This window comes from Lutra lutra, chromosome 8 (genome assembly GCF_902655055.1).
Source record: "Lutra lutra chromosome 8, mLutLut1.2, whole genome shotgun sequence".
In the NCBI taxonomy this organism is placed as follows: Eukaryota; Metazoa; Chordata; class Mammalia; order Carnivora; family Mustelidae; genus Lutra; species Lutra lutra.
In genome coordinates, this window is record NC_062285.1 from 56,383,447 (window position 1) to 56,400,668 (window position 17,222).

General features: G+C 50.1%; 1 protein-coding gene across 1 annotated transcript; it reads right to left on the minus strand.

Annotated features, from left to right (window-relative positions):
* Positions 1 to 7,255, minus strand: LOC125106575 (keratin, type II cuticular Hb6). Its single transcript, XM_047740815.1, has 9 exons — positions 6,835 to 7,255; positions 5,907 to 6,115; positions 5,060 to 5,120; positions 4,206 to 4,301; positions 3,835 to 3,999; positions 3,454 to 3,579; positions 2,994 to 3,214; positions 901 to 932; positions 1 to 766 (listed from the first exon to the last, which is right to left on the minus strand). The coding sequence occupies exons 1-9, from the start codon at positions 7,201 to 7,203 to the stop codon at positions 588 to 590; spliced, it is 1,458 nt and encodes a 485-aa protein (XP_047596771.1). The 5' UTR covers positions 7,204 to 7,255; the 3' UTR covers positions 1 to 587.
* Positions 7,256 to 17,222: the final 9,967 nt, after the last annotated feature.

Genomic DNA, 17,222 nt, shown 5'->3' on the forward strand with positions numbered 1-17,222 from the left:
TGGAAACACAGAATGAAACAAAGGCAAAGAAACAGACTGGCAGTTGAGCCTTGGGCTTTGTCGAAACCTCTGCAGGCAGCCCTGGAAGGAGGTGCTCTTCCCTTCCACCGCTCATGTCCCTCACAGAGTTTCAGGAAAGCCACCATCAGTGTCCCCCACCTAAGTTCCACAGGTAGGAGCGCACTGGCGCATTCCCAGGAAGTGCAGGACAGCGGGGATTCTGGGGCTCGCCCCGTCCCTGCAAGCTGGGGTGAAGGGGTCAGTCAGGACGCACGAATCCAGCGGGAAAAGCAGAAGGCAGAAGAAAGGATGAATCCTGAAGACAACAAAGCCACTACTAGGAAAGGCTACGGAGAGAGGCCGAGGGGCCGCCCCAACCTCCCCGGGGCTCAGGGCGCCTGGGGGACGGCACACGGGAGAGGGAGCAGGTAGGGAGGATGCGCACACCTAGCCACCGGCTGGGGGCGGGAGGGGGGGGCCGGCAGCTGGCGGTCGTGGAGCGGTGGCGGCGACAGCGGGGCGTTCGGGGTGCGGGAGGTCCTGGCCGGAGGGTGACGCGGCTGCGCGCGGGTGGCGGCGGCGTTCCCCTAGCACTTCTTACAGCTCCCGCCGCAGGTGCTGGCCCCCGAGCACGGGGCGCAGCAGCTAGTGCCCACCACCATGTTGCCGCTGCAGGGGGCGCTGCAGACTCTGCTGGTGACAGCAGGGGCAGCACCGGAGGCGCAGAGATCGCCACAGACGACGCCACCGCGGGAGCTGCTGACGCCTGAATGGGGGACAAAACACATCAGGCGCGGCCACAGCGGGCGGCTCTGGGGGTGGGGGGTGTCAGCCAAACCCGCCCTCCCCCAAGACAGGGGCCCGCCCCAGGTGGAGAAGGGGAAGGCTCCGACTACTTACACACATTCACTGCGCCAACGCCCTCACACAGCCTGTTAAGAAAGGAAAAGAGAGAGGTCGGTGCCGCTGGCCAGCCGCGGAGCCCACGGAGCCAAGGTGAAGGGGAGGACCGTGCCCTCCTCCGGGGCACTTGCTGAGGGGAAGGGGTGGGAAACGGCCCATCTGGAAGCCGGAGACACAAAGTCCCATGTGCCCTGCCTCCCTCCTTAGCCCTGCAACCTCAGATTTGCCCTGCCTGGCTCGACCTCCCTGCTCTCCGGAGTATCTAGACTAGAGACCCCGTGGGCATGGAATCCATGACCCATGTAGGGGCTTAGTGCCTGCCACAAGGCAAGTGCACTTCACACCTGTCGGCTACTGCTATTTCTTTTTTTTAATATTTTATTTATTTATTTGACAGACAGAGATCACAAGTAGGCAGAGAGGCAGGCAGAGAGAGAGAGGAGGAAGCAGGCTCCCTGCTGAGCAGAGAGGCCGTTGCGGGGCTTGATTCCAGAACCCTAGGATCATGACCCGAGCTGAAGGCAGAGGCTTTAACCCACTGAGCCACCCAGGCGCCCCGGCTACTGCTATTTCTGCTGGTTCTGATAGACTTGTAAACACACATTTGGGGGGTGCAGATTTGACTTCCTAAATCTGGCCTAATCGGGGTCACTAAAACCTGGGCTTCAGAAGGGGAAACCTTTCCATCTTGCTTTTTCCCCGGCGCGGGGTAACTAATTGCCTAAAACAATGTTTGTCTCCACAAATAACTTAGAACCCATTTAGAACAGGCTCAGAGACTGTCTCCACGAGTTCCCTCATTTGACAGATGGAGAAACTGAGGTCCAGAGAGAGGAAATACCCAGTGACAGAGGCGGAGCTGTAATTTAGAGCACCTAACTCCATGCAGCAGCCCTCACACCCCTTCCCACACAACACATCTCCGAGGGACGTGAGTCCGTCTGATAGCACTGAGGCGAAGGGTTGACAGCACCAGTTTCAGACACGAGGACAATCCACAGCCCACCATGTACTCATCCCACACCCGGGGTTCACAGGGAACCTGCACCAAAGCTCCTGAGTTCACCCCAGGGGCCCTATGTGGCATAGGGGTGGGCCGCTCAGTTTCCAGTGCTATCTCCTGGCATCTCTTGAACTTACAAACACAGTCTTGAAAAATTCTTCATTCTGGAGGTCTCCGCTAATGAAACTCCCCAGGCTCAGTGAGCCACAGGGCCTCCGAACTCTCCAAAGCAATGACCTGAGACTGTGGCAAGTCTCACCATGGGACCATTTTGATCCCAACTATCAAACCTGTGTCCCCATCTCCCCACTGCCCAGAATGCTCCCTGTGGCTCCCTCTGCCTCCTCACCCTGCACTCTCTTCTGCTTAAGAGGAGGGGCTTAGCTTTACACAAGACAAGGGAGGCTCAAGGAGTGAGCATCTGACCAAGCCAGGGGCAACATTCTGGAGGGGTTGTCCTCATAGGAGACCATCAGCTGCCCTCCAGCCATGCATGGGACTGGGTCTTCCCCACCATGTCCAAAACTAGCAATTAGCAAAAATGCTAGAACGGGACACAGGTGCCTCAAGGGACATGTCTCTGTTGCCTGTCTACCCTCAGTCCTACCTGCTGCAATGGCAGACCACTTAGGGGGACCCACAGTAGTTGGAATATATAAGAGTGAGTTGATAAAATTCCCTGTGGAGCCAGTCATTGTGGGATAAATACGAACTGCCAGGGCTGGGCCCACGGCCAGCCTTGAGAAGAGAGCTAGAGCCTGGGTTATGTGCAACAGGGGCCAGGAAGGGGAAAGCACTTCCAGGGGAAGGTGGTTACAAGCCCAGGCTAGGGTTCTCAGAAACAACAATTCCTATGGCCCGACTCCTGGCTCTCAGGGGCAGGTTTACAAAGGTTCCAATCCCATTTTAGCACATAGGTGGGCATGACTAACTCAAAGAGGGCTAGAAACATACCGAAAGGACTTACTCATTACCTGGAAATGCAGGATGGGGAGATTTGGAAATGGGAGTCCAGTGATGCCAGGAGGCACATGGCACGCTGGGAACCCAGGCAAGGCTGGGAGAGAAAATAAGCTACAGTACCCACCTCTGCTCCTCGCCTTCCAGCAGCCGCCTGTAGGTGGCGATCTCGATGTCCAGGCCCAGCTTGGAGTTCATCACCTCCTGGTACTCCTTGACCAGGCAGGCCATGTCTTGCTTGGCCTTCTGCAGGGCGGCCTCCAGCTCCGCCAGCTTGCATCGGGCATCGCTCAGAGCAGTCTCGCCTTGTTGTTCAGCCTGGGTCACTGCGGCCTCCAGCTTGGTGTTCTGGGGACCCAGAGAAGAACAAGGTGGGTTATGGCCTGGGTCTCTCTGTCCATTTCCTGTTTCAACCCTCTTCCAGCTGGGAACACCCCAAGAGCAAACCTCTCCCTTTCATCAGCTGAGTCTCCCCCAGGGACCACAACCAGGGACACTGATCATGCTGATGGCCTAGAGTATGAATGGTGAGATCCACTGGGGACACACATGCCTCTGTGACCTGGGATGCCCCAAGTGACACTTACCTGGCACTTGGCATTCTCAACCTCAGCCGTCAGCCTCTGGATCATGCGGTTGAGCTCGTTGATCTCCTCCTTGGTGCGGCGCAGGGTCTCCCCGTGCCGGATCACCGTGGCCTTCATCTCCTCACACTGGGGGGAAACAGATGCTCCTGAGGCTCAGGATGCAGTCTCCCACCCACTCAAACACCACAGACCATTGGCCGGTTGTACACTGCTCAGCCTGTGTGACTATACATGGCAGCCCTGCCCAGAATCTATAACCTGAGAGCTGTCTGCTCTTTTGTTACCATCCAAGGGATCAGAATCCATGGACAAAAGAGGCCTTGTTATTATACACCCGCCTTCCCTCCTACTGCCATGTCTAGGAGGCAGGTGCCTCCTCACCTTGCTGCGGTACCAGGACTCAGCCTCAGCCCGGCTGCGGCTGGCGATGTCATCGTACTGAGCCTTGATCTCGGCCACAATGCAGTCCATGTTCAGGTCCCGGCTGTTGTCCATCTTGACGATGACCGAGGTGTCTGAGATGTGGGCGTTGAGAACGCGGATCTCCTGCAGATTGTGGGGGGTGAGAAGATGGAAGGATCTTATTTACATCCCAGCCTCACTCACCAATCATCCCCGGTCTCCAGACCCCGCTCGCATGACAGGCTCATGGACTACAGTGCCCAGCCCAAATCCCTGGCCAACTCTTCATCTAGGCTAGAGCCCCACTTCCAGGCCAGCTGCTTCTTTCTGCCTGGACCACAGCCCCTCACCTCCTCATACAGGCGCCGCAGGAAGTCGATCTCCTCGATCAGGGCCTCTGCATTGGCCTCCAGGTCTGACTTGCGGAGGTAGGCGCAATCCACATCCTGGAAAGATGGGGTGTCTTTGAGCGAAGAGGACCCATGGTAGTCATCACTCCAAACTCCTCTCTTCTCCCCCATCCATGGAGGCCAGGGGAAAGGATTCCCAGCGTTCCTATTCCCATCTCATCTCCATACCCTTCTGGCCTACCCAGGATGGGCTTCACAACCTCTTGCTCTTCTGAGAATAAACCCCTTTGTGCTTGGAGATGGGACACCAGCCTCTCTTCCTCTTACGATCCCAAGTCTCTTTTTTACCCTCCCTATTCCAAGAAGCCCATCAGATGGACTCCCTGCTTGGCCACCTGAACCCCTCCCAGGACTTCCCACAGTCCTCCCACACTCCACCTGGCCACTCCTGGTTCTGGTCCATCCTCCCCCACACCCTGAGGCTGTACCCCTCCTTTTGGTCAGACTTCCCACAATGATAGACAGGTCACTGTCCCTCAACAAGGAGACTGTGGCTATTCTGCCTCCCTGGGACCCCCAACAGAGACCACGACCTCTGAAGCAGAACAAGACATCCAGAGGTCAGCCCAGCCATCCCCCTGCCCCAGCGCAGGGTGTTACTGGACATCCCAAGGTTATTACCCTTCATCAGCAATCTGAATAAGCCTTTCATGATCTGATCTCTGGGATTTCCCCTCCCAATGTTGTCAAGTCATGTACCCCACACTGAGGTTGAGACCCTCTGGGTCTCCCCAGGAAGAGTCTGTCATTCCAAGATCCCTGGTGGCTTTGCTTCCAGATCCCATGTTACTCACCTTCTTCAGGGCCACAAATTCATTCTCAGCTGTTGCTCTCAGAGAAACTTCCTCCTCATACCTGAGGCAGAAGAGGACAGAGAAGGAGGTCAGGGAAGGGCAGGTCTCCCCAGAGGCCATCAACACTTCATATCAGCGATATCAGGAACTTTCCAGCAGCTGGGACCCCTGCAGCTCTGCTGGATCCTTTCTTTCTGATTGGATCTGGAAGATGTCTGGGATTCTCTCCCCACTTTGAACTGAGGGGTCTAGAGAGCCTATGTCTGGGGCCTCATAGTCCATTCCCAAAGCTGCCATGAGGTCCCCTCAGGACCCAAATAATGACTCAGCATGCAGGCCCGGGCTAGGATTGCACAGCAGCTCCACTGGGACACTGTGGCACCAGTATCCCTCCCATGGGTGTCCATCCTAGCACAGGCTGGGGGCCTATACCACCCGTTACTCACCTGCACTCAGTACCCTAGGCAGTGGGACACCCAGAGCCCCAGGGCCCATCAGCCTCGAGGGACCAGATACTCAGGTGCTATAGGTGGGAACTGAAAGGTCAGCGGAAAAAGGCCTGAAGCCTGCAGAAGCCCCCTGTCCCCTGCCCACTGGGCCCAAAGTGGGCCTCCGAGAAGGGAAGACCAAAGTTGGAGAGACATGTGTGCTAGGGGAGTCCTGGGTTGGCATTCAGGCAGTCCTCTGGGTACCAGTGGCACAGATGATAAGATCCTGCTGCACACTACCATCCCCTCCCCGGCTTGCATGGGCACTGGCCCTTCTGGAAAATTCTTCTTAAGCCTATTCAATGGGCTCCAAGTCAAGTCCATTTCCTGTGCCCAACGTTGCTCCCAGCCACACTCACTTCTTCTTGTAGCCCTCCAGCACCTCCTGCACGTGGTTGAGCTCCGATGCCAGCCTCCCGCTGTCAGCCTCCACACACTCGGCCTCCCGCCTCAGCGTCTCGATGTAGCCCTCGAACAGGGGCTCCAGGTTGCTCTCGCAGCACTTGCGGTTCTGGTAGAACTGCCACTTGGTCTCCAGCAGCTTGTTCTGCTGCTCCAGGAAGCGCACCTGTGTTCAGGGTAGAAGGAGGGGGTCAGGTGGCTCCTGGTGTCCCAAGGCCAGTTTGGGGGTGGGCCCGACTGCTTTAGGGTAAAGTCCCAAACCTGCAGCTCAGCAGAAATTTGGCAGAGAAGGGCAGTGGGAGACAAGGTGACTTCCGGCCTTCCTGATTGTCATGCATGTCTACAGTGTCCAATGTAGGGATGGGAGCCAGGGTTGGGGAAGTGCAGTCCCTGCTCTCACGGAAATGGACTGATCTGGACCTGGTGAGTCCAGGTGGCATGTGGTCTGAAGCCAGCCAGTGGTGTCTATTTTGCCTCTGAGTCCGTGCTCAGCCTGGGTCCTGAGCATGGGTGGAGTACAGGAAGGGTGTGGCCCAGGACACCTACCTAGTGGATGCCCCTGTGGTCCTCTTCCTAGTTCTTCTGTTCATTCTTGTGTCTGTGTGTGCGGACTGCCCTCTTGCTCTGGCCTGCCAGTTCCAAGCCTGTCCCTGTCTCTCTGTGGGGACCTGCCTGAGTGGAGGTCGCCTGTACTAACAACACTGTCAAATCAGGAACCTCTGCTCTACGTACTGTTGTCTTTGGTCCACGTGGGCCCTGGGTGTGCATCCCTCTCCTCCATCAGACTGGGAGCTCCCCTGCACCACATGTCTCCTGACCCTGACTCTCCTGAGTGCCTAGCCCAGGACCCAGAGGTTCAGGAAGGGTGTGATCAAGGGCACCCACCTTGTCGATGAAGGCAGCGAACCTGCTGTTGAGGCACTTGATCTGCTCCTTCTCCTCATGCTTCACGCACTGAGCATTGGGGTCGATCTCCAGGTTGAGGGGCGTGAGGAGGCTCTCGTTGACAGACACACTGGTGATGCAGGGTGGGCTGGGTCCACACACGCCTCCGGAACGGTAGCCAAAGCTGCGGCCACAGGAGCCAGCGCGGAAGCCCCCGCAGACGCTGTGGCTGCCAAAGCCCCCGGTGAGGCCACGGTAGCAGGAGACTCCGCGGTAGGGGGCAGCAGTGATGCAGCAGCGGCCTGGCCGGGGCCCACAGGCAGACATGCAGCTGAAGGAGGGGCTAGCACAGTAAGATCCACAAGTCATGGTGTTTCTTGGGGCAAGGGAAGCTCTGAGGAGGGAGTCGTACTAATGGAAGGCACAGTGGCTGAAGTGTCTGTGTGTCGGACATCTTTGGGCCTTTTATATATACAGAGAGCCTAATGCGTCCATGGATTAGGGGCAATTAGATGTTTTTATTGGCTTGGGTTGTTTAGCTGCCTTGGCTCCTCCCTTAATGTGCTTAATTGGGGGCCAGATGTGGCCAAATATTTATGGCCTTTTACCCTAAAATCCACAATGTTTATCTTCAAAAGCCCAGCTCACCTCCCCCACACGCTCCCCACAGGCTCTCCCATACACATGTGGTGGAACTCAGGGATTCGAGGATGGGGGGAAGCAATGACTCATTAGAATGGAGGGAGGAGAAAGGCGGGGCTAGGCTCCTGTACTGTCCCAATTTAAAACGTTTATGCTGCTGTCCGTGGTGCTGATCGTACCAGCCTTGGGACCCTGGGAGACTATGAGATTAACAGGAGATGATTTGAAACGGGGTGTGCCTGATGGTTTCCCACACACCGTTAGCGCATTTCTCCACCGCCAAAGCTCCAACACCCCACACCTGCCCAAAACCCTCACCCACACCTATCAACATACTCTTTCTTTATGACTCTCCCTCTCTCTCTCTCTTTGTCTCACACACACACATACACACACGCCATGCATTCACATACTGGCCCTCCCACCCACAATCTCACACACACATACTCACCTTCTCATGTGCATTCTCACCTACCTTGATTTGCGCACAGACCAGTCCCTAGGCGAACTTATTAGACAGTCCTGGACAGCCTATGCTGAGAAGAGGCATTCCCTTCCTAAGACTCTTCCATGGGGCCTAAGGGGGCACATAGTGGTTTCACTGGCTTCAGGAATGCCCAGCTTGGGTGCCTAGGTGGCTCAGTTGGTTGAGCTACTGCCTTCAGCTCATGATCCTGGAGTCCCGGGATTGAGTCCTGCTTCGGGCTCCCTGCTTAGTGGAGAGTCTGCTTTTCCCTCTGACCCTCTTCCCTCTCAAGCTCTCTCATTCTCTCTCTCAAATAAATAAGTAAAATTTTTTAAAAAAAGGAATGCCCAACTATTTCCAACAAGGCCCCAAGAAAAGATAGCCTGTCTGGATTTCACCTCAAATGTTCACTTTCTTCCTGGGTCCAGAAAGCTTGGAGTAGACACTACTGTTATGAGTCTGGATAGCATTTAGCTCAGAATACAATCTAGACAGAGAATAGAGATAGATACAGAATACATTTAGCTCAGAATAAAGCTAGATAGAGCCATGAGGAAGGTATCCCGCCCCCTGCCACCACCTCCCCCTACCTCAGATCTGTGTTGTTTCCTGTGCTATACCAATCCTATAACCCCCTTCCCTTTACAGCAATCTGTCAGTAACCTTGGCAGATGTCAAAAGAGATCACAGACCCATATCGGTGTGTGCCACCCATAGTGTGTATAGTGTGGGCCTTGAACTCAAATGGTTGGATGGGAGTCTGCCATGAATAGCTCTGTGTGATATGAGGGCAAGGCACTTCATTCCTTTGGGAAGTATGTTAAGTTTTTCCTTTGGGAAAATTACAGAGATGTCCACATGCTCAGTAAACTCCAGAGCTCAGTGCAGATGTTCTTTGTTCAAATAATTAAGAAGCTGTGGTGCTTTTTAAAAAAATTTTCTTTTTCAGAGTTCACATTGATTTTTTTTTATTTGACAGACAGAAATCACAAGTAGGCAGAGAGGCGGGCAGAGAGAGATGGGGAAGCAGGCTCCCTGCTGAGCAGAGAGCCTGATGCGGGGCTCAATCCCAGGACCCTGGGATCATGACCTGAGCCAAAGGCAGAGGCTTTAACCCATTGAGCCACCCAGGTGCCCCTCACATTGAATTTTTAAAATTTTTTAATTTTTAATATTTTTAAATATTTTTTAAAATTTTTAAAGACTTTATTTACTTCTTTGAAAGAAAGAGAGAGCACATGAGAGAGAGAGTGCACTCACAAGCAAGGGGTAGGGGTAGAGGGAGAAGCAGACTCCTGACTGAGCAGGAACCCCCACGTGGGATTTGATCTCAGGATCCTGGGATCATGAACTGAGCTGAAAGCCCAACCGACTGAACCACCCAAGCACCCAGAAGAAAACAGAATCTTAATGAAACAGATTAAAACAAAATCAAGTAGAGTAGAATAGAAAATAGAATAGAGTGCATTATATGTAGTAAAAAAAAAAGATATCATTTCCTTTTTGTTTCAATTGTATGTGGTATGTGTGTATGTGTGTACTTTGTCACTACACAAAATTATTTCTTAATATGATTGAGAATAAAAAAGTTTAAATACACAGCATATCAGTTAAGAACACAGACCCAGATTCCAAACTGCCTAGTTTCAAAGTCCAGCCCTGCCACTTTCTAGCTATGTAATCGCAGATAATTACTTAACTTCTCTGTACCTCATGTCATGATTTATAAAATGAGGATAATAGTATCCACCTCATAAAGTTGTTGTAAGGATTAAAAGACTTAATCCACATAAAGCACTTAGAACAGAGCCTGACACACTCTAATTATGTAATCATATTAGTAGTTGTTATTGCTGCTAATGCTGCTGCTGTAGATATACCAGTAGGTTTGATGGAATATACCTACCCACATTCCTAAACCACCTATGTAAAACTCCCATTGATGATGTCTATCTAAAAGGACTAGTAAAAGGATTAGATTAAATACGTGGATAACTCTTAACACAGCACCCAGCACGTAGCAAGTGCTCAGGAAATGCTATGTACTTTTATTCTACCATGGGGTCATTCTAAGGAACAGGGAGGACCTGAGACCTTTGGCCATGGTCACTTCTTGTATCCTGGAAAAGAACCCAAAACCAAATGTCCCTCCTTCAATCCCCACTCTAGCCCAACAGTCCCCAGGGAAGGTCCAGTGATAATCTTTCCTCTTAGGCAAAGGGAAAATGTCACCAGTCCTTGGACAACTGCACTACTGGATAAAAAGAGAAACTTGGACAGTCCAAAAAGTCTGTTATCTATTAACAATCCATAAATTTGTATTTCTTCTTTGGCCTTAACAGACCACCAGAAATCCTCAAGCATTAATCAATGACATACTCATTTTTCTTGCTTTTTGCCTGATCCTAAAACCTCCTGATTTGTCAGTAGTCCAAGGATATCACGAAGTTGAAGGCAGGGGATATGCCATCCATCCAGGTACAATGGAACTCCAAAGAGAACAAGAGAAGTCAGATTTTCACTACAGCTGGACAGGTGGAAGTTGGAATTGAGGAGAACTTCCCAGAAGGAGAGCAGGTAGTCATTGTTTCCTAAAGGAACTTGCATTATGCCTCCCATTTAGGGAAGCTTTATGTAAGAGGGAAAATTGTTTATTCTGGAGCAGCCACCATGTTTTCGGAAACAGGATAAACAAAAAACCTTCAGCAATGAACCCTCACAGCCTGGAGGAGGTGCAGAGTTTGAACCTAATTAGTGGGATGGACTTCACCCACTGACTCAGACTGACTTAGACTGACTCAGAACAAAAAAAAAAAAAAAAAAACAAAAAAAAAAACCTTGCTGATCTGGGGTTACAACCTCCTTTTTTAGCCTAAGTGGATCTTGGTTCAAGGGACACCCGAAAAGAAGGGGCAAATCTGGTGGTTTTAACATTAGGAAGCTCTTGTTCACACCTCCCTTCAGTCCATCCTTCTCCTGTGAAGAATGTTATAAGGCAGATTCCCCCAAATGGGTGGTGGGTTAGATGAGATAACATCTTGTTGGGGAATTCAGTGATTATGTGATGGCTATATCCCTGCCATATGCTGAAGCCTGTCTTAATTTTGGAAAAAGGGAGGAAGGCACTAAAAGGAGGAAGGAGACACAGATTCTGGAACTCCCAATCTGACAGGGAAGACAGATCCACATTCATAAGAAAGTCCAGACGTCTGAAGAGGGCTGCTTTTCAGTTATATCATCAGTTGCTCAGGAATGCAGTGCCTTCTGATAGTGCCCATTCTGGGGTGATGTAGAATGCAACTAATCTGATGGGAAAGGTAAGAAAGGCTCCCTGCAAAGGGTGAGAACAGACATCTGTAACGAAGTAGGTGGGGCAGTATTGGTGAAAAGGTGTGCACGGAGGTATTTCAGAGAGTGTACAGTAGGGAAACCTGAGCACCCTTGCAGGAGAGGCTGGGACTGTGAGATGTTGTGATAGTGGAGAACCAGTTGAGGCAGGGACCTCAGAGGCAGGGAGTACTGTCTCTGGGATTCTGTTTCAAAGCTACAGGGTGGGAGGAAGCCTGTGGACTCTATATTTGAGGGTACCAAAACATCTACACACTAGGCTTGCAAGTATCCAAAGGACTGTGCCCTTTCTAACCTTGCAGCTCATGCTTTCTATTCACAGAAAGCAGATGCAGGGCAGGTTTCAGTGAGGGGGGTTGATGGGAGAAGGAGAGGCTATTCATAGAACACTCAGGCTGTTGAGGGAGTTGACCCTAGGCCAGCTAACAGGCAGGACAACTAGATTCATGAGTTGAGAGATCCAAGTCAGAGCCCTGCCTCCTCAGCCAAGACAGCCTGGGACAGTGGCCAATTAAGCATGAGAATTCACCATAGGAAGGAGGGGCCAAAGGCCTTTGTGGGTAGCCTGGGGGAAGAAGGGAAGTGGATGAAGACTGACTCAGAAACTCTGCCTTTGGCAAAGTCCATCCCACTAATCAGGTTCAAATTCTGCACCTCCTCCAGGCTGCGAGGGTTCATTGCTAAAAAGCTGAAGCCAAGATTGCCCACCTCTTCAGATATGTCCATACCTTGCCCTCAGTGCTGCCCTCCCTCCCCCATCAACCTCCTTTTCCTGTTCTTCCACCCCTGGAGTGTCCCCCCACCATTCTCCCATGGGTCTTCTAGTTTCTCCTCCATTCTCCACTTCCCTCCCCTTCCTGCCATCTCCCCCAATCTCCCCTCCCTTCCATTCTCTTTGCCCCTCCCCCAGATGATCTTTGTCCTTCCAAATAGCTCTAGAGAGTACTAGTCTAAGACCAAACATCTTCTCCTTTTTTTCCCTAGAAATCTACCTCCCATCCACTTCTCTTTTTCCTTCCTCAGTCCTGCCCTCAGTTTCTACTTTTCCCATGGCCTTCAGGATTCTTGGTCTTGTTGGCTGGCTTTCCCTACCACTCCTGTCATCATTCAGGTCAAGGACTTCACTTTGGTCAAGGACACATCTACTCACTTCATCCCTCCTTCAGGCCTCAGCCAGGAATGTCTCCCTACCCAGCCCCCACTCCCAGGAATGGCTGCCCTCTGGTCTGCTTCATCTGATCATCACCCCAACCTACCAGAAAGCTTTGCACAATTAACCACCAAGCTTTGATGGCTCCATTACTCAGCATTTAATATACAGTTGGTATTCATTTCATTCATTCAACAAATATTTATTGAGCACCTACTATGTGCCAAGCCCTTGGAATATATTCATGAACCAAACATTTGTGTTTATTGGTATGTTGTGAGGTTTGTATTTTTTGTTCACAATCTAGGTGTATGTGTCCAGCTTTTCTCTTATAACTGGATGCTTACCACAAGCAAGGATGAGCTCCCCTCCACACTCTGGTCCTAAACCCTGAGAGCATCGTAAAGGGCCATGAAGAGGATGGCGGTGGGGGGGGGCACTGTTAGTGAGAGTGTGTGTTAACATGCTATATATAAACACTATCTACTGTGTGATACTTGTAATGATGGTAGATGGTGGATAGATAGGAGTGCAATGAGATAAACTCATCCCTTCCACTGGGATCAAACACACCAGCAGACTCTGACCACCAGCTTTGCCACTAGCTATACAACCTACAAAACTTTTAACCTTCTAGGCCTCAGTGTCCTCGCCTGACACCTGCCTCAGAGGCTAATTATAAAAATTAAAATTAATGCATGTTGGGCAATTAACATAGTATCTAGTATGAAGAAAGATTATGTTTTTTAAATTTAGAAGAATTCTCATAAAATGGTTTTCTACACTGAGCATATACTACTTGCATAAATTTTTTTAAATAACCACACACCCTAGAAAAACTCTTGTGCAAATATACCTGAAGACATGGAAAAGAATGTTCATGACAACTCTGTTCATAATACAAACTCTAGAAACAACCCTGAGGCCATCAGTGTGGAGAGATAAATTGTGGCATTGTACAATGAGTACAATTCACTGTGAAAATGAACATTAATGCAGCTACAGGAAGCCACACTGAACAAACTTAACTAGACACAAAAGAATACACATAATATAATCCCATTTATATGAACTTCTAAAACTGGAACATGAGGGGCACCTGGGTGGCTCACTCAGTTCAGTGTCTGCCTTCAACTCAGGTCATGATTCTGCGATGGACCCCTCACTGGGCTCCCTGCTCAACAGGGAGCCTGCTTCTCTCTCTCCCTCTGCTACTCCCCCTGCTTCTGCTCTCTTGCTCCTTCTGTCAAATAAATAAATAAAATATTTTTTAAAAAAGCTGGAAAACTGGGGCGTGTGGGTGGCTCAGTGGGTTAGGCCTCTGCCTTCAGCTCAGGTAATGGTCTCAGGGTCCTGGGATCGAGCCCCGCATCAGGCTCTCTGCTCAACAGGGAGCCTGCTTCCCTTCCTCTCTCTCTGCCTGTCTCTCTCCCTACTTGTGATCTGTCAAATAAATAAATAAAATCTTTAAAAAAAAACTGGAAAGCTAAATAATTTATGTTTTAGAGAGGCTTACATTGGTTCTAAAACTGCAGAGGAAAGCAAGGGAATGAGTCAACAAAAATCCTAGAGAGGAGTTGTCCCTAGGCCAGAAAGAAAGGAAGAACAATCAGAATGAGGCTCCTAGGAAGCTCTTAAGTTACACATTTGTGTTCTTTCTTCCTATAGGTGGTAGGTTCATCCCCTATACATTCTTTTGTGTGGGTGACCTATAGCACAATTTTACCTCCTATAAAGCTCTTATAGCCAGAGCAAAAACTACAGTGGGGATTTGGCCAACCCTCCTCCCTTCTCTCTTCCCCCTCCCCCTCCACAAGTCTTTTTACTCCAATTAAACACACAGATTGAATGTCCTTTTAGGTCTCCAAAATATTTCAGCTTGCAGTTTAGCAAAATTTTGTCACCTTTGAATTTTTTTGTATCTTGTTTCTTTAAAATTGTTGAGGAAGGGCCAGCCATTAGTAATTAGTTCATGTTTATGCATGTCATTTTTTTATAAAGAGCTACACTGGGGCAGAAGGGAACACATGTGTGAGATGCACCTTGACTCATGGCACTTCTCCTCAGGTCACCAGCTGACTTGCAGGGAGCATTGGGGCTCAATTGTGGGCAGTGCCCAGAACTGTGATGAGGGTATAAAGGGTCTTGGAAGTGTTGGCCCAGCTCCCCAAACACATAAAGTGACACCAGGTGCCACACCCTCCTCTGGATGGCCAGATGGCTGACACAGTCCCTGGGCCCATGTTTGTCCTGTTACAAGGCCTCACCCCTGAATGTTTCACACAGGCACCCCTCCCCCAAGCCCTGGTCTGCTCTCCTACCTTCCCTTTTCCCATCCACCCCGCCCCTTCCTCCTTCCCTAGCCACCCAGCCTGCCTTTACCCCTAAGATACAGCAGCTTCAGGGGGCTTCCACACTTCTCTTTTCTTCTCTTTGACTTAATGCAGATCTCTGTACTTCATGAGCTCATTTTTCGAAACCTGTTCTATTGGAGTGGGGTGCTTCATAAGTAAGGAGAACACAGTACTCTCTGTCAAGACACCAACAGTACACCAGATGTGTACAAATAACTATACCTGCTCTTTTCTGGGGACGCCCGGGTGACTCAGTCGATTAAGCATTTGCTTTCGGCTCAGGTCTTGGTCTCAGGGTCCTAGGATCAAACCCCGCACCAAACTCCCGGCTCATCACAGAGTCTGTTTCTCCCTCTCCTTCCCTCTCTCTCTCTCTTTCAAATAAATAAATAAATCTTTTTTTAAAAATTTTAGGGACGCCTGGGTGGCTCAGTGGGTTAAACCACTGCCTTCGTCTCAGGTCATGATCCCAGGGTCCTGGGATCTAGTCCCGCATTGGGCTCCTTGCTCGGCAAGGAGCCTGCCTCTCTCTCTGCCTCTGCCTGCCTCTCTGCCTGCTTGTGTGCTTTCTCTCTCTCTCTTTCTGACAAATAAATAAATAAATAAAATCTAAAAAAAAATTTTTAACCTGCCTTTTTCTGTCCTTTCCTTCAGTTCTCAGCCACGTGTCCTACAGACACCTCCAGCGCCAGCCTCACATTGTCCCTGTGCTACACTCTCACCCCCCCGGGCCCCTCCCGATTCTAACCATCCCAACCCCCTGTGACTCTGTCCAGTTCCTTAGACTGATTCTCCTCAGTCATAAATCCACAGATATCCCTCCTAAACAACTTTCTCTACCCTCTTGAAATTTTCCAGAGATTAGGAAATCCAGGTGTTGTCATAGCTTGTAGGTGAGAAGGCATGGCATCTCCTGGGCTCCAAAAAATTCAAAGGTAACTAGCTAGGAGACACTGGGCAAGTTACTTAAGCTCGCTGAGACTCAGTTTCCTTTCTTGATGATGATACGTACTTCATAGGGTTGATGGAAGAATTGGAGATTGTTTATGGCATGTATGATATCATATAGTAAGTGGCAAAAAAAAAAAGGAGAAAGAAAAGAAAATATCCTCTTATCAGAATAGGACCTATGTTTTCCTAAGGTGTTCTAATTATAAATGGGAAATGTGTGCAAGTGATCCGATTTAGCATCACGGATGATGGAACAAGCTGATAATTTGTGCTTCATGGGGTGGTAAAATAAGAGTATAGCATTAGTTCTGAAGTAGTCTGCCCAAAAATGTTTAAGTCGAACCCAATCAAACCTCCAGACCAGCACTATCCAGCAATGCTGTTGTGATGGGGGAAATGTTCCTTATCGGCTCTGTCAAAAAGTTAATCGGTGGCTGTGTGGCCATGTGGCTCATGCAATGGGGGAACTCCATTCTGCGCTTATTTAATTTTAACCAATTCAAATTTAAATAGCCACATACACCTACAGGCTACCTTACGAACAGCCCAACTCTAGTGTTAACTTCCAGTTTAAAACACGAGGGACAGAGCCACAAGTTAAGTCACATAAAACCGATTAAAAAAAAAAAAACTCTTGAGACTACTAGGAAAATTGAAAATGGAATGGCTAGTCAATGATTCTTTGGAAGTATTAATTTTCTTGAATGTGCAATGGGTATGGTCCCGATTTCTGTATGTGTCATATGTCCTGTAACTGTCAAATAGGCAGGCAAGGATGGCACCATGTTAACCGCAGTTGAATCCAGATAACTAAGAGGGAACATTTCAGGGTGTTTGTTATGCTCTGCTTTCAACTTTTCTATATGTTCGGAAACTCTCATACTGAATATTGAAGAAGAATGTTGAAGCAGACATTTAATAATCTGGCGGCTGCTGGCTGCTGGCTTGGTAGGAGAAAGGGGTTGTATTTTAGTAGCCTACCAGACAGATGGAGAATGCAGATATGGTTTACAAATGCACTTCGGCCACTACTACTGACATAGAAACTTCTAGATGTTATTTGTTAACACCTCAGTGTTTCCAGGGTCCCCTCCCACCTACTCCTGACAATCACACAGGTTCCCGGCTTCTCCCAGAGTCTAGTCTTCCTTCTCCTCTCCTCCCCTGGACCCCTTCCCACCTCCCCTGCCCTGCCCTTCTCTCCGCAGTCTCTGGTGAGTGCACGCCTGCTGACAGGGCACTTTGAAGATGAAACATTGCTGAGTCCCCCTGCAGCCCAGAGGCTGGCATCCCATACACAGAGGAGGGTGCGGGCCACTCCACCATTATTAAAGCACATTCTAAAGAGGTGCTGGACTCAACTAACCGCCCAAGCCTATAAAGCACAAATTGACCCAACTGCACAGCCAAGCCCTTCAGATCTGAGCATAAATAGGACCAGGGCACCTTGCAGAGCACATTGGAGTTTCCACAAGAC